General features: G+C 40.2%; 1 protein-coding gene and 2 non-coding genes across 9 annotated transcripts in view; 1 reads left to right on the top strand and 2 right to left on the bottom strand.

Annotated features, from left to right (window-relative positions):
* CNOT1 (CCR4-NOT transcription complex subunit 1) overlaps positions 1-23,319 on the bottom strand; it is a 109,172-nt gene that overhangs the window by 24,802 nt on the left and 61,051 nt on the right. For all 7 annotated transcript variants that reach the window (XM_016186850.2, XM_007520076.3, XM_016186852.2 and 4 more), the window contains exons 25-34: positions 22,978-23,157; positions 18,851-18,967; positions 18,075-18,185; positions 17,541-17,618; positions 15,617-15,794; positions 12,947-13,077; positions 9,573-9,869; positions 7,959-8,099; positions 7,760-7,864; positions 6,559-6,678 (exon numbers count right to left, since the gene is read on the bottom strand). In XM_016186850.2, coding sequence (XP_016042336.1) covers positions 6,559-6,678; positions 7,760-7,864; positions 7,959-8,099; positions 9,573-9,869; positions 12,947-13,077; positions 15,617-15,794; positions 17,541-17,618; positions 18,075-18,185; positions 18,851-18,967; positions 22,978-23,157 — 1,458 coding nt within the window. The remainder of the gene's footprint in view (positions 1-6,558; positions 6,679-7,759; positions 7,865-7,958; positions 8,100-9,572; positions 9,870-12,946; positions 13,078-15,616; positions 15,795-17,540; positions 17,619-18,074; positions 18,186-18,850; positions 18,968-22,977; positions 23,158-23,319) is intronic.
* LOC132537159 (U6 spliceosomal RNA) lies at positions 16,473-16,575 on the top strand. Its single transcript, XR_009548622.1, has one exon. It is a non-coding gene; the product is annotated as a U6 spliceosomal RNA (small nuclear RNA).
* On the bottom strand, positions 21,767-21,904 carry LOC132537377 (small nucleolar RNA SNORA46). Its single transcript, XR_009548817.1, has one exon. It is a non-coding gene; the product is annotated as a small nucleolar RNA SNORA46 (small nucleolar RNA).

The following is a 23,319-nucleotide window of genomic DNA, read 5'->3' as shown; positions in this document are numbered from 1 at the left end:
GGTACTAGACAGGGCTGCCCACTATCACCATTACTATTTAACATAGTGTTGGAAGTTCTTGCCATAGCAATCAGGCAGGAGCATGGAATTAAAGGCATACAGATTGGAAGAAAAGAAGTCAAACTGTCCTTATTTGCAGATGACATGATAGTATACATGGAAAAACCTAAGGAATCCAGCAAGAAGCTTTTGGAAATCATCAGGCAATACAGTAATGTGTCAGGCTATAAAATTAACATTCAAAAGTCAGTGGCATTCCTCTATGCAAACACTAAGTTAGAAGAAATTGAAATCCAGAAATCAGTTCCTTTTACTATAGCAACAAAAACAATAAAATATCTAGGAGTAAACCTAGCCAAAGAAGTGAAAGACTTGTATACTGAAAATTATGAGTCACTACTCAAAGAAATTGAAAAAGACAGAAAGAAGTGGAAAGATATTCCATGTTCATGGGTTGGAAGAATTAACATCATCAAAATGAATATATTACCCAGAGCCATCCAGAAATTTAATGCTATCCCCATCAAGATCCCAAACACATTTTTTAGGAGAATAGAAAAAATGCTACAAATGTTTATCTGGAACCAGAAAAGACCTAGAACTGCCAAAACAATCTTGAGAAAAAAGAACAGAACCGAAGGCATCACACTCCCAGATCTAAAACTGTATTATAGGGCCATTGTCATCAAAACTGCTTGGTACTGGAACATGAATAGACACACTGACCAGTGGAATAGAACTGAGAGCCCAGAAATGAGGCCCCACACCTATGGACATCTAATCTTTGACAAAGGGGCTCAGACTATTACATGGGGAAAGCAAAGTCTCTTCAACAAATGGTGTTGGAAACAATGGGTTGAAACATGCAGAAGAATGAAACTGAACCACTATATTTCACCAAATACAAAAGTAAATTCCAAGTGGATCAAGGACTTGGATGTTAGACCACAAACTATCAGGTACTTAGAGGAAAATATTGGCAGAACTCTTTTCCGCATACATTTTAAAGACATTTTCAATGAAACGAATCCAATTACAAAGAAGACCAAGGCAAGTATAAATCTATGGGACTACATCAAATTAAAAAGCTTCTTCACAGCAAAAGAAACTACTACCCAAACCAAGAGACCCCTCACAGAATGGGAGAAGATCTTTACATGCCATACATCAGATAAGAGTTTAATAACCAACATATATAAAGAGTTTGCCAGACTCAACAAGACAAAAAATAACCCCATCCAAAAATGGGGGAAGGACTTGGACAGAATATTCACCACAGAAGAGATCCAAAAGACAGAGAAACGCATGAATAAATGCTCCAAGTCTCTTATTGTCAGAGAAATGCAAATCAAGACAACAATGAGATATCACTTCACTCCTGTGAGAATGTCATACATCAGAAAAGGTAACAGCAGCAAATGCTGGAGAGGGTGTGGGGTCAAAGGAACCCTCCTGCACTGCTGGTGGGAATGTCAATTGGTCCAACCTCTGTGGAGAACAGTCTGGAGAACTCTCACAAGGCTAGAAATGGACCTACCCTATGACCCTGCAATTCCCCTCCTGGGGATATATCCTAAGGAACCCAACACATCCATCCAAAAAGATCTGTGTACACATATGTTCTTGGCAGCACAATTTGTAATAGCCAAAACCTAGAAGCAACCCAGGTGTCCAACAACAGGTGAGTGGCTGAGCAAGTTGTGGTATATATACACAATGGGACTTCACCGTTTTCAGCTGATCTTGGATGGACCTTGAAAAAATCATGTTGAGTGAAATAAGTCAGAAAACAGAAGGATGAATATGGGATGATCTCACTCTAAGGCTGAAGTTGAAAAACAAGATTAGAAAAGAAAACACAAGTAGAACCTGAAATGGAATTGGCGTATTGCACCAAAATAAAAGACTCGGGTGGGTGGGGAGAATACAGGTCCATGAAAGATGATGAATGACATAGTGGGGGTTGTACTGTTAAATGGGAATCTGGGGAATGTTATGCATGTACAAACTATTGTATTTACTGTTGAACGTAAAACATTAATTCCCCAATAAAGAAATAAATTTTTAAAAAATAATAAAAAAATAATAAAGAACTGAATCGCCACACCACCACCAGTTTTGTTCCTGGGTCATCTCTCTCCTGTTGCTGAGTGAATAGCAGCCCAGGCTGGCTCTGGTAACATTCTCTCCAACCTAGAGAATACTCGCTGAAGAGGCACCCCCCCTCCCCACAAGCGGCAGATGTACGAACATGCCCCAGCCCCAGGTAAGTTCACGGCCGACTGGCTCTCCACAGCCTCTTCTTTATGAAGGCACTGTGGTTTCTTCTCCCTCTAATTTTTCTGAGACACCTCTGTCATGGGCAACCTTCTCTTATCAAGAGGATCCCCAAATCCTCTACTCCTTCTCACTAGACAGGTTCCCTGTCTCTGGAACATTTTGCTCTGGGTCACACCTTGGTTCCACTTGACCATGATTACAGCTCTCAGGAGATACGCAGGGACCCCTCCCAAAAAGACCAAGGAAGTTCCCCTCTAAGACTTTCCCCTGCTCCCCTACCTGTGTCTCCCGCAGAAAGTGGCGACTCTAACTTGGAAAATGGCCCCAGTCTAACCACCTTGAGGCTGCGATTGAAGATTTAAAGAGCAAGTCACTCTGTTTGCCCAGCATCATACACACCTTCCAGAGAAAGCAAAACCTCCTGAGCCTGTCTCCAGACCTGCCCAGATCCTGACCCAACCTATGCCCTCTGCACTTCCCCAAACAGCTCCTGTTTTGGCAGACACATCTCAGGCTCCTCCCCCTTGTCAGCTTCATGATGGAGCTTTTTCAGAAAAAGTTCCTGTGAAGCAAGTCCACACATTCCCAATAAACGTTACCCCCAAATAGAGACCTCACGTGTAGTATCCCTATGCCTCCACAGATCTTAAGGAACTTTGCCAAGCAGTTAAAGAGGATGAAATCCATGCACCGTGGACCAGATCTATTTTACAAAACCTTCTCCAGAACCTTAACACTCCCCAAAGACTGGAGGGACGTCGCTCGCTCTACTGTCCCAGACCCACTCTTCCTTCAAAGGGAAGCCTTTTTCAGAGATGAATGCCTGCAGCAATCCTACAGGTACAACCAGAACCAAGCTAGCTGGGATTTTGAGGCCCTTTTGAAGTGGGTCAGAGAGACAGGTCTCCAGCAGGCTTAGCGGGGAGGGGGTTCCCCCCCCAGCTATTTTGATCAGGAACGCCTCTGTGCATTACAAGCATGGGAGCAGGAGTGGCCTCTGCCCCCATTCTCTCCCTTCGCCAAGAACCTGACAAATCCCTAACTAAATTCATCACCAGGGTCCAATCAGCATTGGAGAGAAAGATTTCTGATCTTGATGCCCATTTCCTTCTCCTGCACTCTATAATCTGGGACGGGATGCTTCCTGATTTTCGTCAGGTGTGTCTCAGTCTTAAAGAGGAGCACCCTGACCGATGGATTGTGGTAACCCAAGAGATAAGTTCTAAAACCCACTAAGCTTTAGCCATGGCACAAGCTTTGCTGCCACTTTAGAGAAGCGAAAAGGGGACTGCTTAAAGAGCAGAGATTCTGGCCACTGGCGGAGTGAGTGCCCCAATCCTAGGTGTAACTTCCGCCCCCGGCTGGAATCCAGAAGCCCTGAACGCTTTGTCCTAGATGCCAGAAAAGCTTTCATTGGAGCAAAGATTGTTGCGCTACATTTCATAGAAATGGTACCTGGCTGCCACTTCAACAGAAGTGGGGCAGCCCTCAGCCCGGTGTCCAAAAGGAATCCCAGACAAGAGTGCTTAGTGCTTTGTGGGACATTCATCGTGGAAAAGAACCCCAAAACAAAACCTCCCTACAGCTTCTCTCTCCCCCCTCATTCTCTTTGAATATCTTAAGCTTGCTGTCTGCCCCCTCTGCGTCACCCATCATCCCTTGAAAGTATTAGGTTAGGCAAACAGTCTGCTACTATTCCAGTAAAACTTCTATAGCTGTAAACCCCTGCTCCATGCTATGATAGGCCAGTTGTGTTTTGTGAGTGATTTGAATGACTGAATTTTTTGTACGACCCATTTTGTTCATGGTACTCTGAAACTTAACTGACCTTATATGGAAACACCGGACGGGGCAGAGCTTTCTGGAGATGTTCAGAAACAGTCCTCTTTTGATTTTGTGAAATGTTTAGTTTTGAAAAATGTGAGTAAAAATGGCTCAACTAACATAGTACAGATCTAAATTTGTGTTTGAAATATGTCTTCATAACAAAAGTTTTTCTACTCTTGTGTGTTAAAGACTACATGTTTATGTGTGTGTTTGAAGTTTGGTATAAACAAGTAATTAAACAAATTAGTAAGACCCCACCAGTAAACTAAGTTCTAATATTGCACTTAAATTGTTTAAACACAACATTCACATATTTTTCTACACTTAACTGGTATATCTTGTTTTGCCACTATAGGCCTGCCTTCATCAGCCAACAATTTAAAGACTTTTGTTCCCTTTAAAACATCACCCATACCACAGACATCCCTTACAAACCCCAAGGACAAACTACTGTTGAGAGGGCCCACCAAACACTTAAGGCCCAATTAAATGAAGAAAAAAAAGGGGATACACCCCCTCCCCCGAGTATTCAGTTGGCTAAGGCCAACCCTTTGGCCAGCCCTTTTATTATCTACATATCTTCTGCTTTGGCTTACAAATGACTAAAGGTCTCCTTCCTAATTCCCTGCAGGGTATTACTAAGACTACCACTTAAACCCCTAGCAACAGTTGCTAAGGAAGCCTCTACCTTTTTCCACCTTTCTCCGCTACTTTCCTAACCATGTATGGTATTGTCAAACCATTTCCATTTCCAACTTTTTTCTTCCATGTTCTGCATGATCTAGAGAGGTGCACGGGCAGACCAGGAGGCTGACACCAGCCATTGTGGTCTGGCTTAACCAGGTGTGCTACCACCCAACTCTGGGGCACTCGGATGAATAAAGATTTGAATTGCCTCGCCACCACAAGCTTGATTCCTGGGTCATCTCTCTCTCTCTCTCTCTCTCATCGTGAGCCCAACAAGCTCCCAATCATTCTCCATTGGCAGACGTTGCCCTCCCTTGCAACCCTCAAGGCTCTAGAAAGAAGGACCCCCTAGATGGCCTTTGGAAAAGAACCAGACCCCCTGCTAACCATGGGAAGAGGATTTGCATGAGTTTCTTTCACAGAAAACCTGGAAACCCACTTGGACCCCAGCCCTCTGACATAGCCCACAAGATGGCACAACTACAACATCCCCCAAAACCCATGATGTAACCTGGCACAATCTGAAGAACCTGATACACAAAGTCCAAGGAAAAAACTTTGCTACTGCTCTTCTCTTGCCCATCACTGTCTGCCCTTCCTGCTTCTGCTTCACCTGTCACCTTTTGGTGGTTTCAGTTCACTCTCTACAGAGAAGTAAAATTCCAGAGGCTGTCCTCCCCCACCAAGATAAGATGTACGGTGTTTCTTCCCCTGGTCGTTGACATTGGACTGACACTTCTTTTTAATTTTTATTTATTTTCCCTTTTGTTACCCTTGTCTTTTTTTTATTGTTGTTGTTGTTGGATAGGACAGAGAAAAATGGAGATGGGGAAGACAGGGAGGAGGAGAGAAAGATAGACAACTGCAGACCTGCTTCACCACCTGTGAAGTGACTCCCCTGCAGGTGGGGAGCCGGGGGCTCAAACCGGGATCCGTACGTCGGTCCTTGTGCTTTGCACCACATGCACTTAACCCGCTGAGCTACTTCCCGACTCCCTTGGACTGATACTTCTATCAGACTTGCTGGTGGAACTCTTGGACACTCCCTTTACACTGCTGGACTTCTTGAGGACCAACTGCAGCAGTACATGGACTTTGCAGCTGATTTGGATCCCTGCAACGCCAAATCCCGTTCCTCTGAATATCAGGCCTCCCCTCAGCCTCACACTGGCCCTTGCTACTCTTACTTATCGCCCCTTTCCAAACCATATCAAGCCATTTCCGTCTCTGACTTGTCACTTCCGGGTCCGACTCTTAAAGCCTTGGCTCTCTGACCAATAAAGAATTGAATCGCCTTGCCACTACCAGCTTTGTTCCTGGGTCATCTCTCTCCCATTGCTAAGTGAATAGCAGCCCAGGCTGGCTCTGGTCGCATTCTGTCCAACCCAGAGAGTATATGCCTGCGCCTGAGAAGAGGTACCCCCAGGCTAGCCCGGCAAATCAAGTTAACTTTAAAAGTCCCCTGTGTTGTGGTCCAGGAGGTGGTGCAGTAGCTAAGGCACTAGATTCTAAAGCATTAAGTTTTGAGTTTAATCCCTGGCAACACATGTACGATTGATGTCTGGTTCTTTCTACTAAATAAAATCTTTTTTAAAAAAGTCCCCTGTATATCATGATGGAAAGACACAAACAATAACTGTATATATGTGTGTGTATGTATATATATATAAATAATAAATATAAATATATAAATGACACATGAGCCAACAAAGGCATTCAAATTAAACTATAAAACACATAATTTTGATTGAAGCAAGTCTTCACCTTCATAGGTTGAGCTAAGAATCCTGTGGGTTGACTTAAATCATTTGTGGGCAAGAAGCCAGGTACATTGCGTGCAAACTCTTCATAAACAGCCAGCTGCTTTGGGTCCACACCACCAACCTTGAAAGAAGAAAATCTATTTTGAAAAGATCCTCATCACAGTGGAATTAAACAAAACAAAAAAATAAAAAACTGGAAAGTTTGCATGATATTAAGCAAAATGTTCCTTTTCCAAAGAAGGAACACAAAAATGATGTTAATTCACAGGAATGATAGCAACATGATTAAGAATGCAAGTGTGTACACAAATACATCCATTTCAAAGGATGATCACTGCCCTGATTCCTGCCAGTTACCAGCATTTATACACTGACTTTTTTCAAATCAGAAATGCACTCCAGGCTTTTTCTAAGCCACAGCCTGACAAGTGTAGCAATTCTGACATTGGAGCTGATAAAAATGATTAGCTTTCTCACTACCTTTTTATTACCAGTAAAAGTAATCAGCAATAAAAGCCCCATTAATTTAGGAGATATAAAAATAGGCACATAGGGGTCCAGGTGATGGTACAACTGATTGAGTGCACAAGTTAGAATAACTCAAAGACCTGGGTTCAAGCTCCCCACCCCCACCTGCTAGGGAAAGCTTTGCGAGTGTTGAATCAGTGTTGCAGGTATCTCTATCCCTCTCAATTTCTGGCTGTCTCTATCCAACAAAGAAAGATAATAATTAGTAAAAAACAGGTACATCAACTCCTTTACAACAGGTACATTTACTCCTTTACAATAGTGTTGGGGAGAAGAAAGCCTCTGCTTTCTCCATGAATGCTACCAAAACAAAATGCTGTCTCAGAAATATCTTAAGTCCACTGTCCTAGTCCTGGTTAGGAATTTAAGAAGAATATATGGGCCGAGTGTAGCACACCTGGTAGAATGCACACATTAGAATGCAAAAGGACCCAGGTTTAAGCCCCTGCAATGTACCTGCAGTGGTGAAGCTTTGAGAGTGGTAAAACAGTGCTACAGGTGTCTCTCCTTATCTCCCTACCCTCTAAGTTTTTCTGTCTCTATCTACAATACTGAGTTGCTGAAAATCCATGACATATTTTTTTGGTTTTTTTCATGGAAAAATGTATCATAACTTTGACAATCTAATAAACAAACAATGAAAAATAATAAGTGCAAAATTCCCCAATTCTCACTTTCAGCCTGATTTGCTCTGGCATCCGTTCAGCTTGGTAAGTTAACACAACAGGATCACAGTATCTTCGCCCTTCTTGCCTAGCATGTTTTCTCAGCTCAAATTCCTGCAAATAAAAACAGTCACTGAGGTTCATGTTATAAGGCACTTTCTCACTTAGGGGGGAAAAATTATTTAAGAGGTAAGTGCTAAACACTTACAGTTGCTAATCTCTTGTCCATTTCAGGACCTGCTTTTTCTACTGCAGTTTTCTGAATAAAACAGCAAGCTAGTTCACAATTGTCCTGGGCTAACTGGGCAGCTGCCTGGTCCATCATCTCTCTTTGTTGAGGAGATGCAGTCTATACAGACAAAAAGAAAAAAGATTAATAATATAACAGAAAATGCAGGTGGGGATAGTTAACCTAATGATTATTCGAAGAAGCACCCATGCCTGACACGCCAAAGTTCATGCACCACCATAAACCAGAGCGGATCTGTTAAACCAAAAAAGCAGAAGTTAAAAAGAAAAGCTGGATTTATGGTTGAGAGAAAATGCTCAAATGAATTTTAAAAATAATGTCTCAACTTATAACTCATTATTTGGCTTTAGAATAGTCTAATAATTATCTTCATTTACAAGACAAAAATAGTAGTCACTGCATTCCACCTTGTTATTGTGATAATTAAAACAGTAAAATATTAAAGCAGTGAATTACTTATGACATTTGAGACCCAAAAAAAAAAAAAAAAAGCCTAAAAACTGTACAATTTGAAGAGTCTATGCTTATGTACATAAAAAGCCACTTAAGACATGTTAGTGCATGCATACCACCTATGAGTTCACTCCTTGGCCCATTTATTCACTATCTCTATTAGAGGGAAAAGAGTGATACTACAGCACTGATACACTATTATGGAGCTCCAACAGTGCTGTCCATGATGCTAGTTAGACTCAAGTCTAACATATAAAAGGTATTGGCAACAAGGAATAAAAGAACCTTAGAAGTTATTATTTAAAGAGAAACTTTACAGAGAATGAATTTAAGCATGCTGAATTTAAGCATGGCTGAATTGGGTATGAAATGTAAACTCCACCCTAGTTTTTGTGGTCTGGAACAAGGTGCAGTCATAAGCTTCCCATAGAAACTCTTATCTTTAAGTTCTGATAACTATGCCTTACTATGCAAAGGGTCATGATGGCCTAGATGGATGTAGGATTGATTGATCACATAATGTCTACACAGTAGAGACATAGTATGGGGTGAAAGTCATGTCCCACATACTCTGTGGGGGGACACATAAAGCACTTTCTGTCTTATGTGAGTCTTCTCTTTCACGTTAGGTTGATGTTAGAACCTGAACTCCTGACAGAGTACATGTAATGGAATGGAGGGAATGGAATGGAGGGACACTGAAGTTCTGGCACATGGTGGTGGAAAAGGACCAGGGCTAAAGGGGGGTTGCACCTAGGTGTCAACAACCATACTGTAAACCAGATAGCCCACTTTAAGGGGGTGGGGAATGAATCCACTTAAATAAAAAAAGAATTATCTCTACATAAAGGCAAACAAAGAGACTTGCAGATAGTGCTCTGGGTGGTGATACAGTGAATAAAGCATTAGACTCTCAAGCATGAGGTCCTGACTTCAATCCCCAGCAGTACATGTACCAGAGTAAAATTTGTTTTTTCTCTTATTCCTCCTATGTTTCCCTTCAATCAATAAATAAAATCTTAAGAGAGAAATGAAGAAAGAAAAGGAATGAAGGAAGAAAGCAAGCTGCACATAAACAATACTAAGTTTGGAATTCCATCAAAGAAATAATCAACTTACACGAAGGGCTGAAGCAAAACTGTTTTTCAGGTTGGTAGAAATGCTCATGAGCAAAGGTTCTCTGCAAGTAATCATTGCCATTCCAGCTGTCAAGTTCCTCATCATATGATGAGCTGCTATTCTCATTCGAGATTCCTCAGAATCTAGGGCAAAATCCTTTCTGACTATTTGCTCACAAGTAGTCATGGCAATCTTAATTGATCTATCCACCACAGGATGGACCAGCTCCTGTACAGCCCGCTCAATTGCTTGGCGTACACATTGCTTCAACTGTGGATGAGCCTGAAACAAGGGGATCTAGTGGGAAGAAAATAAAGTTAACAGCTTATTCAAATAAGACAATTCAATTTTTTTTAAATATTTATTTTCCCTTTTTGTTTTTGCCCTTGTTTTTTATTGTTGTTAGTGATAGTGTTGGTTTTTTTAGTGTTTTTTTTTTTTTTTTTTTAGTGTTGTTGTTGTTAGATAGGACAGAGAGAAATGGAGAGGAAGGGAAGACAGAAAGGGGGAGAGAGAGAGAGAGAGATAGACACCTGCAGACCTTTTTCATTGTTTGTGAAACGACTCCCCTGCAGGTGGAGACCGGGGACTGCAACCCGGATCCTTACGTGGGTTCTTGCGCTTTGTGCCACCTACGCTACTGCCAACCCCGACAATTCAATTTTTATTAATAATCATACAGAGGAAATTGGGAGTTATTTCAAGTAATTGAACTTATTAACTACCAATTTTTCACCTAAAATTAGCCAATAAAAGTGTAGGAAACAGAAGCACAAACCCAGGTTCAAGCCTCCAGCCCCCACCTGTAGGATGAAAAGCTTAATAAGTAGTGAAGCAGTGCTAGAGGTGTTTCTCCCTTTTCCTTCTCAATTTCTCTGTCCTATCTAATTAAATAAAGCACACCTGGTTAAGCACAAATACTCCCATGCACAAAGACCGAGTTCAAGTCCCACTCCTCACCTGCGGGAAGGGCACAGCTTCACAACCTGTCAAGCAGGTGTTCCAGTGTCTCACTTTCCCACCCATCCCCTCTCAATTTCTCTGTCCTATCAAGCATAAGGGGTGAGCCACCAAGAACAGATCCCCAGCGATAACCCTGGTGGCAATAATAATAATTATATATCACAAAGTTAAAAATCATGACTCAAGTACTTTTTAAAAGTTTCTTCAGTTGCTTTGGGAACAGCAAAAAAAAACTTTCAGAGGGCGGAGGGTAGACAGGATAACGGTTATGCAGACTCTAATGCCTGAGTCTCTGAAGTCCAAGGTTCAATCCCCAGCACCACCACATGCCAGAAATGAGTAGTGTTCTAGTTAATAATAGTAATAATTTTTTTAAAAAAACTTTCAGAGAAAGAAAAAAGACTTCACAAAGCTAGTGTTGCATGGCCCAGTGGTGGTTCACCCACTAAAGAGCACACATCAGCATGTATAAGGGTCTGGGTTCAAGTCTTTGATGCCTACCTATAGGGAGGATGCCTCACAGCAATAGATCAAGTACACAACTTTTTTTTTTTCCTCTCTCTCTCCATCACCCCTTACCACGCATAATTTTTCTGTCTCTATCAAAACATAAATAAGGCTGCTGGGAACCTAACCATCAGCAATGAACTTCAGCTATTAACACTGATGGGGGAAAAAAAAAAATCAACATTGCTACAAACAATTCCTCACAATAGTATGCATTTTATAAGCATTGAAGTGTTTTCTGCTTCACTTGGAAGTTTCCAATCTTATCTGTGGTATAAACTATATATCCACAGCATCTAAATGACTGAAGTAAGAATTAAGTTAATAATAGGACATTCTTAAAATTATTCATATCAAAGTACTCAATGCTGTTGGGGAAACTGTAAAAGGAAATCAATTTCTTTTTTTTTTTTTTTTTAAGATTTTATTGATTTATTAATGAGAAAGATAGGAGGAGAGAGAGAAAGAACCAGACATCACTCTGGTACATGTGCTGCCAGGGATTGAACTCAGGACCTCATGCTTGAGAGTCCGATGCTTTATCCACTGCACCACCTCCCGGACCACAGGAAATCAATTTCTATGCCAAGATTCTCCCATACCAAAGTCTAACTGCCAAATGTATGGGGGGGTGGGGGGAGAGGCGCACAGATTATTTAAAACCCTTTCAAATACTTAAAATGTATAAGCTTAATATATTAACATTACTCCTACATTAAACATTCTCAATTTTTTAAAAGGAACATAAAAACACCAAGCATATGACTGACATACAGTCTTAAAGACCAGCATAAGGATCCCAGTTTGAACTCCCGGCTCCCCACCTGCAGGGGTTGCTTCACAAGTGGTGAAGCAGGTCTGCAGGTGTCTTTCTCTCCCCTCTGCATTTCTCTGTCCCATCCAACAACAAAAACATCAATGACAACAATAATAAAACAAGGGCAAAGGGAATAAATAAATATTTTTAAAAAGATTAAATAAATATAGGGGAGTTGGGTGGTAGCGCAGCAGGTTAAATGCATGTGGCACAAAGTGCAAGGACTAGCATAAGGATCCTGGTTCAAGGCCCTGGCTCCCCACCTGCAGAGGACTCGCTTCACAAACGGTGAAGCAGGTCTGCAGGGGTCTCTCTCTCCCCGTCTCCCCCTCCTCTCTTCATTTCTCTCCTATCTAACAATGATGACATCAATAACAACAATAAAAAACAAGGGAAACAAAAGGGAATATGAATAAATATTTTTTAAAAAAGACTAAATATAGTGTATTATCATATGGAACATAGGGACCAAGAGGCAAAGAGTGTAAGAAGAAAGATTGGGGAGCCGCAGGGTAGTGCAGCAGGTTAAGAGCACATGGAGCAAAGAGCAAGGACCAAACCTGGTTTGAGCCCCCGGCTCCCCACCTGTAGGAGTCGTTTCACAGGTGGTGAAGGAGGTCTGCAGGTGTCTATCTTTCTCTCCCCCTCCTCTCTCCATTTCTTTCTGTCCTGTCTAAAAACAACGACATCAATAACAACAGTAATAACTACAAGAACAATGAAAAGGGCAACAAAAAGGGAAAATAACTAAATATGTATAAATAAATAAATACATAAATAAATTAAAAAAAGAAGACTGATGAAAAATTATATGGTCGACTACTGACTGACTGCCTCTCCCTTAAACACAAGGCTCCACTTGAAGGACTAAGTTCTACTTTAAGATCTTGAAAAGCTAGCATTTACTGATTTTCAAGACCAGGGTGTGGAACATATACCACCCCACTACACTGATTTATGTGGGCAGGAGGAGAAGACTCTCTGCCACAAAGAACTACAATTTAGAGATACAGCAGGAAGGAGATAGGGAAAGAAAGGAACTACATTACCTTATTGAAAACTGGGAAATAGGATACTGTTTACTTACTGTTGGGTTTAGAGTAATATGTGGTGCCAGGCCTGCAAGGGAATAGACATTGATGTCATGGTAGCTGTACTGTGGCTGTGGTGGAACTGTGGCTGTACAGGTGGTACTGGTAGCTGGTGTTGTAGAAGTTGCTAAATGCAAAGAGATAAAATAAAAAGCTTATACAAGAGCGCATTTCTTGATCCTACTATAAAATTAAGAGTAAAAGAACAGCCCGCCCCCATACCTATGGACATCTAATCTTTGACAAAGGGGCTCAGACTATTAAATGGGGAAAGCAGAGTCTCTTCAACAAATGGTGTTGGAAACAATGGGTTGAAACATGCAGAAGAATGAAACTGAACCACTATATTTCACCAAATACAAAAGTAAATTCCAAGTGGATCAAGGACTTGGATGTTAGACCACAAACTATCAGATACTTAGAAGAAAATATTGGCAGAACTCTTTTCCACATAAATTTTAAAGACATTTTCAATGAAATGAATCCAATTGCAAAGAAGACTAAGGCAAGTATAAACCTATGGGACTACATCAAATTAAAAAGCTTCTGTACAGAAAAAGAAACCACTACCCAAACCAAGAAACCCCTCACAGAATGGGAGATCTTTACATGCCATACATCAGACAAGAGGTTAATAACCAACATATATAAAGAACTTGCCAAACTCAACAACAAGACAACAAATAACCCCATCCAAAAATGGGGGGAGGAATTGGACAGAATATTCACCAAAGAAGAGATCCAAAAGACAGAGAAACGCATGAAAAAATGCTCTAAGTCTCTGATTGTCACAGAAATGCAAATAAAGACAACAATGAGATATCACTTCACTCCTGTGAGAATGTCATACGTCAGAAAAGGTAGCAGCAACAACAAATGCTGGAGAGGTTGTGGGGTCAAAGGAACCCTCCTACACTGCTGGTGGGAATGTCAATTGGTCCAACCTCTGTGGAGAACAGTCTGGAGAACTCTCACAAGGCTAGAAATGGACCTACCCTATGACCCTGCAATTCCTCTCCTGGGGATATATCCTAAGGAACCCAACACACCCATCCAAAAAGATCTGTGTACACATATGTTCTTGGCAGCACAATGTGTAATAGCCAAAACCTAGAAGCAACCCAGGTGTCCAACAACAGATGAGTGGCTGAGCAAGTTGTGGTCTATACACACGATGGAATGCTACTCAGCTATTTAAAAAAAAAAAAAAAAAGGTGACTTCATCGTTTTCAGCCTATCTTGGATGGACCTTGAAAAAATCATGTTGAGTGAAATAAGTCACAAACAGAAGGATGAATATGGGATGATCTCACTCTCAGGGCGAAGTTGAAAAACAAGATCAGAAAAGAAAACACAAGTAGAACCTGAAATGGAATTGGTGTATAGCACCAAAGTAAAAGACTCTGGGGTGGAGGTGGGTGGGTGGGTGGGGAGAATACAGGTCCAAGAAGGATTCAGAGGGCCTAGTGGGGGTTGTATGTTATATGGGAAACTGGGGAATGTTATGCATGTACAAACTATTGTACTTACTGTTGAATGTAAAACATTAATTCCCCAATAAAAAAAAATCAAAAAAAAAAAAAAAAAGGAAAAAATAGCCCTTCTTTAATTACACTATTACTGTCATGTCACTTAAGGAAAACATCCTAGCTCATCCTCCCCACTCAAAATTAATGAGGAAAACTTTTTCTTTTAACAGAGATATGAACAAATCATGTAAGATTATGTTGGTAGCAGAGGTCTTATGATCATGCCACATTAGCAGACCTAAACCTTACTGAAAAGTTCTGTATTAAGAATGCTAAGGCTATTCCCTGGATTCATCTGGGAACTCTTAGGAACTGAAAGCTAAGAACAAAAAACTGGTTCATTCTAACCACAAGTCCTAGTGTTTCAAAACCCTTAAAGTCCCTACACTGGCAATACTCTTGATCTAGGTGTGAAAACTGACTCTGGTGGGCCAAGTGTAGACAGAAAGACTTTTGTGCCAAGGCTCAGAGACCCCAGGGTTCAATTCCCCACACCATTAGCCAAATCTGAGCAATGCTCTGATAAAATAGAAAAATACGTCTTATTTTATAGAGGACATTTTAAAGGGGCTTTGCAGTGGTTCACCAGGTTGAATACACACGTTCAAGCCCCAAGTACCCACCTATATGGAGAAAATTTCATTAATAGTAAACAGTATTTCGGGTATCTCTCTTTTGTTTCCTGCTCTATCTCCCCCCTTCACCATCTCAGTATCTTAAATTCCTGGTGGGGGGGGGGGGGGAAGACCACTCCCATGACAAGTGTCGCTGATCTGCACTCCCCAGCCTTAAGGAATAAGAGAGATCATCATCTAATGAAATTCTGAAGCCTCAAACAATTTTAAAGGGTTGCCCTCCCAAAAATAAAAAAAACTGATTAGTAACATTTAATAAGTCTGTAGTAATCATACCAAAGGGAGCTGAATAAGGAGAAACAATGCCTAGACATCACAGATTTTTTTTCTTAAGAATTTACAAGGCCCATAATAAATTAAGTCTCAAACTTGATGTCCAGCTTCACATATGCCAGTGATTTTTATCTCTCCTCTTTATCATAAATGATAAAATGGGAGGGGGCGGCGGGGGAAGAGATGAGAATAATAATCTGGTAAGTAGAAGACCAATTATCACACTTACATGTAGTTGTGATGGGAGGGAGTTCTTCTGGCTGTTTGACATCTTTCTTTGGAGCAGAAAGTTGTTCATCTAAGTTCTTTAGGCGATCTTTATCCTTTAGGAGGTTTCCTGGTTTTAGTTCATTGATGTCTAGTGCAAGGTTCTTGCAGAGAACTTCAATTTCGAACTTCAAGTTTAACTGCACAAATCCAATATTTAATTATATTTTCAAAATCAATTTAGCTTTACTTGTAATACAGTATTGTTATCAACTATTATAGAATACTCAACATCCACCCACCACCCAAGTACTATACCCTCTTCCTATAAAATGCAATGATGTGAAGGTAGAGAATGATATAGAAAAGGAACAGACTAGGTAGATCTGGTAGAGCATGCAGGATTTGTATAAAGAAGATTGTTATAACAAAACAAAAAAAAATTGTTTTAACTTCTCATCTATTAAGGAAGAATTACATATGAGGCAGCTGGGAGATGGTGCAGTAGATAAAGCATGAGGTTCACCAGTTCAAAATGTGCCAGTGATACTTTTCCATAAATAAACAATAAAGATCAAATAAACCTCTAAGGCAAAAAAAAAAAAAAAAGGCCAGTCTTGGAAAAGACATGAGAAAAAAGAGCTCTGGCACACTTGGCGGGAATGCAAACTGGTGCAGCCAATATGGAAAATAGTATGGAGAGTCTTTAAGTCAAAATAGATTCAGCAACACCATTCTTAGATGTATAACCAAAGGACATAAAAGTAGTAACTTGAAGGGAAAATATGTATTCTACTATAGTCATATCAACATCGTTCACAATAACCTAGAAACTAAAACAAAAATGTGTATGGATGGGCAGCTAGGTAAGAATGAGTGCTCACTTCAGCAGCATATACTAAAATTGGAACGATACAGAGAAGATTAGCATGGCCCCTGTGCAAGGATGACATGCAAATTCGTAAACTGTTGCATATTTTTAGGTCCTTTAAAAAAAAAAAAGAATTTATGGGACAAGGTGGGGGAGATAACAGGCTATAAGGTCCCAGGATCAAAGCACTTCACCATCATAAGTCATACTTAAGCTGTGCTCTGGAGTTTAAATAAAATAAATAAAAATTGGGGGGGGGGGGGGTGCCAGGCAGTGACACACTGGTTATGTGCTCACATTATAGTACACAGGACTCCGGTTCAAGCCCCCGGTCCCCACTTGCAGGGGGAAGCTTTGTGAGTGGGAGAGCAGAGCTGCAGGTGTCTCTCTCTCCCTATCTCCGACCTTCACCCTCAATTTCTATCCAATTTTGTGTGTGTGTGTTATTTAAAAAAACTGAAAGAGTAGAAGTTGTTACAGAACAACCTGGTTGAGCACACATGTTACAATGTGCAAGGACCTTGGTTCAAGCCCCAGGTACCACCCTACCTGCAGAGGGAAAGCATGGCGAGTGCTAAAGCAGCGCTGCAGGTGTCTGTCTCTATCTCCCCTTTCACTCTATTTCTGCTATCTCTATCCAATAAAGGTAATTTTAAAAATCATTAAAAATAAAGAAATTATATGATATATACTTCATAGTCTGCAATTTAGAAAGATGAGATTGTATCCTTTGCGACAAAAATCAACGGAACTGAAGGTGATCGTGCTTTATGAAATGAGAGGAAAAAGAAAACTAACTAACTGGATGGTATGTGGAATACAGACAAAACACATGAACTTGCACAACCCCACCGCTCCCCCAAAAGAACCAAATTCTCGGATGTTGTAAGAACAATGTGTGCGGGGGTAGGTGGGTAGGTTTAAAGCCCTATAGAGAACTTTGTTGACACAGGATAAAACTACAGCCATGTAATCTTATAATCCTGGAAACCACTAATTAAAAAAAAAAAACCCCTAAAATAGTTTTATAAATAAAAATTAATCTCAGTAAAATAATATGAAGTAATAAATTTACCTTTAAATCATGTTCCTGGTGTAGCTCAGCTAATACATTCATAATTGCCATTGTCCAGGGGTTAGGCGGTCTAAAAACCTAAAGAAAAACTTTTTATATTAAGCTGGTCCCGAATACCACTACTGAATTTATATTATTACAAACAGGCACTTTCATTTATATGGCCTTTAAAAAAAAAATACTCACCTTTCCATCTATAGCATGTCAGAAAATCACAAAAACCCAATCTACTTACTAGAATCAGTTCTACAATTTGAGTTTTAAAATTCTTAATTAAACATTCAAATTCCCCTCAGACAAAATGACCGAGCTACTTACAATTTCTTAAGAACTAAAGATACACAACTGGATGGCTAGACAAAAAGACTTTAATCCCTGAGGCACCAAGGATCTTAGGTTCAATCCTCAGCAACACTATGAGCCAAAACTAATCAGGGCTCTGGTGTTTAAAAACGCCACCCCCCCCCCTCAAAAAAAAGGGCAAAAACTAAAGAAATACAAATCACCACTAACAAAATATTAAAATCTACTCACCACACTACGAATGCTAGACTCTAAGACTTTGGCAACAAAGGGCACTACATAAAGCAACTCTTGTTGTCCTTTCACATAAGCTTCTAGCAGCAAAGATTTTACATCCAGGTCCTGAAATGAGAGAAGTATTATAAAAAGGTAGAAATAGGACTCAAATTTTTATATAGCATCAAGAAACAGGGCTCCTGTCAAACTCACCCTAGAAATAGTTATCACCCAGAACTCCGGTGATAGGAATTGTGTGGAACTGTACCCCACATTCCTATAGTCTTGCTGATCAATATTTAATCAAAAGAACAAAAGGAAAGGGAAGGGGAAGGGGTAGGAAAGGAAGACCACCCTTGGCTACTACTATTTTAAAAAGCAGAGGGGCCAGGCAGTAGCACACCTGATTAAGTGCACACATTAACAGTGCATAAGAACTCAAGTTCAAGCCCCTGGTCCCCACCTGCTGCAGGGGGAAAAGCTTCATCTCTCAGTCTCTCTCCCACTCTATTCGCCCCCTCCCCCCAACTTTGCTCTGTCTCTATCCAATAATAAAAATACTAAAAGGAAGGGCATTAGTAGTTTTAAAAGTAGCAATCTTAAACATACTTTTGTTCCTCTTAACATGACATGAGATTAGGAGTGTATAATTAAGAGTTAGATTCCAATTAGACTACAATACCTACTTACTACTAAAATAACCCTAATTAAATGTAAGAGATATTTCCTGACAAACAAAATTGATGCATCAGTATTCTCAAGTTTGACATAAATCATTAGTTGGGACTCACAGTATGTAAGATGGGTTTGTTTTTAGCTAGTGTGATCATTCCTAGCCAATGTCCCAAGTTCTTCAGCAAAGAGCGATCTGAGAAATTGGCTGCTGCTTTATCAGAGGTCAGGAGCACCTGCAATAATATAGTATAAAACATTTTCTTGTGGGGAAAAATCAAATACATGTTTAAACATTAAAAACATGTCACTAAAGTAGACATGCTTAGTGTAGATGATTATCACTTTGTAGTGGCTCATTAACTAGCAAGAACATTTTAACCCTTATAATATTTATGTTAAACTAAGTAGGTAAGCACAATGGGTATTGACACAGTGTATAAGCAGTTGGATCCAAAATATGAGGACCTGAGTTTCCTAGCATCTTATGTGCCAGAGGTATACTCTGATTCTCTCCCTTATATAAATAAATGAGTATTTAAAAGTAAATAAGTAACAAAATAAAATAATTAGGTAACAAAACCTCAAATAGGACTGGAAAACAGCTCACCTAGTAAAAGTTCACAGTTTATCATGCACAAGAACCCAGGTTTGCTCCCTGGACACCATGCATAAGGTTAGCTTCACTTGTGGAAACAGTGCTTTGGTTTTTCTATACACACACGCAAGCGCGTGCCACTCTTGCCCCAATGAACAGAAAATAAGTAGCAGCAGTAATAATAAAATACAAAATACACCTGATAAACGTCTGTTAAGGAGGGTCAGGAGATAGCTCACCACCTACAAAGGACTGGGCTTAAATTGTTGGTTAACAACTAGTAGCAGCATACAAAGGAGTTTCACATGTGGCAGAGCAGTGCTATGGGGGCTCTCCTCTCTCTGAAACTTTCTTTAAAAAAAAAAAAAAAAAACATTTATTTGGAGTTGGGCAGTAGTGCAGCTAGTTAAGCGCATGTGGCACAAAGTGCAAGAACCAGCATAAGGATCCCAGTTCGAGTCCCTGCTCCCCACCTGCAGGGGAGTCGCTTCACAGGCAGTGAAGCAGGTCTGCAGGTGTCTATCTTTCTCTCCCCGTCTTCCCCTCCTCTCTCCATTTCTCTGTGTCCTATCCAACAACGAACAAAATCACTAACAATAATAACAACCACTACAACAACAAAAAGACATGGGCAACAAAAAGGAAAATAAGATTTTTTTTTAAAGTTATTTATTCCCTTTTGTTGCCCTTGCTTTTTTATTGTTACAGTTATTGTTAATGATGTTGTCGTTGTTGGCTAGGAAAGAGAGAAATGGAGAGAGATGGAGAAGACGGGGAAAGATGGACACCTGCAGACTTGCTACACCTCTTGTAAAGTGATCCCCCTGCAGGCGTGGAGCGGGGGCTTGAACCGGGATCTTTACACCACCGCCAGACTCCCTGAAACTTTATGATAAAAAGACAAAAAGAGGGGCTGGGTTAAGTACACGTGCAAAGCGCAAAGACCAGCTTAAGGATCCCAGCTCAAGCCCCTGGCTCCACATCTGCAGAGGGGAGTGGCTTCACAAGCGGTGAAGCAGGTCTGAAGGTGTCTGTCTCTCCCCATCTCTTCCGCTCTCTTTTGATTTCTCTCTGTTCTATCCAACAGCAACAGCTAGAACAACAAGGGCAACAAAATGGGGAAAATGGCCTCCAGGAGCAGTGGATTAGTAGTGCAGGCCCAATGATAACTGGGGTGGTGGTGGTGGGGAATAGGAAGAGACAAAAAGGCTGTAGGAAACAATGAGTCAATCCCATGGGGGGTAGGGGCGGAGGTGTTGAGAAATCCCTGGATATGGATGGGTGGATTAAGGGTGTTTCTCTGTGGTCCGGGAGGTGGCGCAGTGGCTACGGCACTAAACTCTCAAGCATGAGGTCCTGAGTTCGATCCCCGGCAGCACATGTACCAGAGTGATGGCTGGTTCTTTCTCTTCTCCTTTCTCATGAATAAATAAATAAATTCTTTTTTTTTAAAAAAAAAAGGATGTTTCTCAATAATAGAGAACATGTCCTTTAAGTATGAGGCCCTGGGTTTGATTACCATTACACATACATCGAAAACAATAATGTATGGCTCCACAGAGAAGTATTATTTTAAAATTCAAGAATTTTTAAGTCTAATAGATCCAACTTCAAATCTACTTTTGAGAGCTTAATTCAAATCAAATGAAGATAATAGCTATGCTTGTATATGCTTTTAAACAATAGGTGTAGGCTGGGGAAAGAGCATAATGGTTATGCAAAAGGTCCAGTACAAGCTTAAGCCAGTGCTCTGTCTTTAACATCATCAACAACAAACAGGCATATATATGTTGCTAAGCCAGCAATATATATTACATTAATTAGTATAAACTAGATTATTATTTGAGATAACTAAAATAACTTTCTGGGGGCCAGGTGGTGGTGCACCTGGTTAAACACACGTTACAATACTCTAGGACCTGAGTATGAGACTGTATCCCCAAATGCAAGAGGAAAGCTTTGTGAGTGAAGCAGGTCTCTCTCTCCCTCCCTCCCTCCCTCCCTATCTTCCTGACTTCTGGCTGTCTATCCAGTAAATAGATTAAAAAAATACATTTCTTCCTTAAAAAAAGCTTTCTGAAAGATAACTCATTTTTATTAATTGTCTACTTCGTGCTTCAAGAGTGTTGGATACATCACAAGATGTTTTGGGTACATATATATATTCACCTATTATGGATACCCTTTAATTAATGGTTACATGCATTTCTGTATAAAAGCAAGTATTGGGAGTCAGGTTAAGCACAGGTGGCACAAAGTGCAAGGACCAGTGTATGGATCCCAGTTTGAGCACCGGCTCCTCACCTGCAGGGGAGTTGCTTCACAAGGGCAACAAAAGGGAATAAATGAAAAAAAGTATCTTTGAATTATGTCCAGTGTATGTGGAAGCCTTCACATATTCTATCATTTCTAACATATTAATAAATGCTAAATACGGATATGTTCCTTAACTTCATATAGCAACAGCAGATTGGCAAAGTCAGCTGTGCAACACAAGAAACCTCAAGAAATTATTTTGCACTACAGCGTAACTAAGAATGGTAAAGATTCCCATCCACAGTTTAAATATAGTGCGAGTTCTTAGGCTAATGTCAGAAATTATTTCCTCAACAAAGAATGGTTAGTTATAATGTGGTTCACACATTGTTTTCTTGTGAAGTTTTCCCTCCAAAGACTGAGTAACAGCTTAAAAGATCGGGCGGTAGCGCAGCAGGTTAAGCGCACGTGGAACAAAGCACAAGGACCAGTGGAAGGATCCTGGTTCGATCCCCAGCTTCTCACCTGCAGGGGAGTCGCTTCACAAGCAGTGAAGCTGGTCTGCAGGTGTCTTATCTTTCTCTCCCCCTCTGTCTTCCCCATCTCTCTCCATTTCTCTTTCCTATCCAACAACAATGACATCAATAGCAACAATAACTACAAAAAATAAAAAAAGGGGGCAACAAAGGAATATTAAAAAAAAAGACTGAAATACTTGAATTTTATGGAACAAATATAATTTCATTAGGAGTTTGCCCTTAAAATAAATTGCTTACAATTATAAACAACTGGGTGTAGAGGAGAGAGAGAGCATAATGGCTATGCAAAAACTATCTCTTAACTAAGATTCCTAGAAAGGAAGATGCCCAGAGGGACTGGGAGACAGATCAGCTGCTAGAACTTAAGTCATAAGTTCATGCCCCACATGGGAATACTAAAAATAGCGCAGAACAAGTGTCATGGATGGTTGTGCAGAGCTTCTCTGTCCATCTCTTTCTTCTTCCTTCTCTCCTTTCAGAACAGCAAGAATAGATAGTTGGGCTGGGAAGATTACTCAGTAGCACCAAGTATAAGTAACTAAGGCACTGAGTTCATAGACAGGCAACACATTATGTATAAAAAAGTCAAAGACTAGAACCATGCAAAGCATTATACCTTATGGTTATGGCTGGTAAAAATTTAAAATTTTGTATGGAATAATGAAAACAAATACAGCATAGTGGTTATATTAAAAGAAAACAGTACAGTATGTCTAATTTTTCAAGAAATAAAACTCTACAGTAAATTTCCCAAGAAAGATAGTAAATACATTCCAAAAGTGGAAAACCAGCAGTGCCCTCAAAAGCTTCTATCCAGTAAACCACAACTAGTTAATAATAGCTAAACTCTTACTTTAATGTTTCTGTAGGTTTCATTTAGAACCATCTTGTTAAATTCAGGATTCTTCAGTGTATCGAGGAAGTTTGAATACAGGCTGTGAAAATTTGGCTCAATACTGACTCTTTTCATAACCAAGTATTGTGAAACCCAAGGCATAAATTCTTCCTTCACAGTTTCCTTTAGTTCTTCAACCTAACAAACCAACAGGCACAAGAAGCACACAATTACAATACAAATAATGATATTTTGTTTCTGTAAATAATTCTATTTCATGTGGCTCCTTATCTAAATAAAAATAACTAAAGAAAGGAGTCAACTCTTTCTCGTTTATCATATAGAAACTAAGAATAACGT

The sequence above is a fragment of the Erinaceus europaeus genome, chromosome 2 (assembly GCF_950295315.1).
Source record: "Erinaceus europaeus chromosome 2, mEriEur2.1, whole genome shotgun sequence".
In the NCBI taxonomy this organism is placed as follows: Eukaryota; Metazoa; Chordata; class Mammalia; order Eulipotyphla; family Erinaceidae; genus Erinaceus; species Erinaceus europaeus.
Note: the sequence above shows the minus strand (reverse complement) of the source record. Positions and strands in the feature narration are given on the sequence as shown.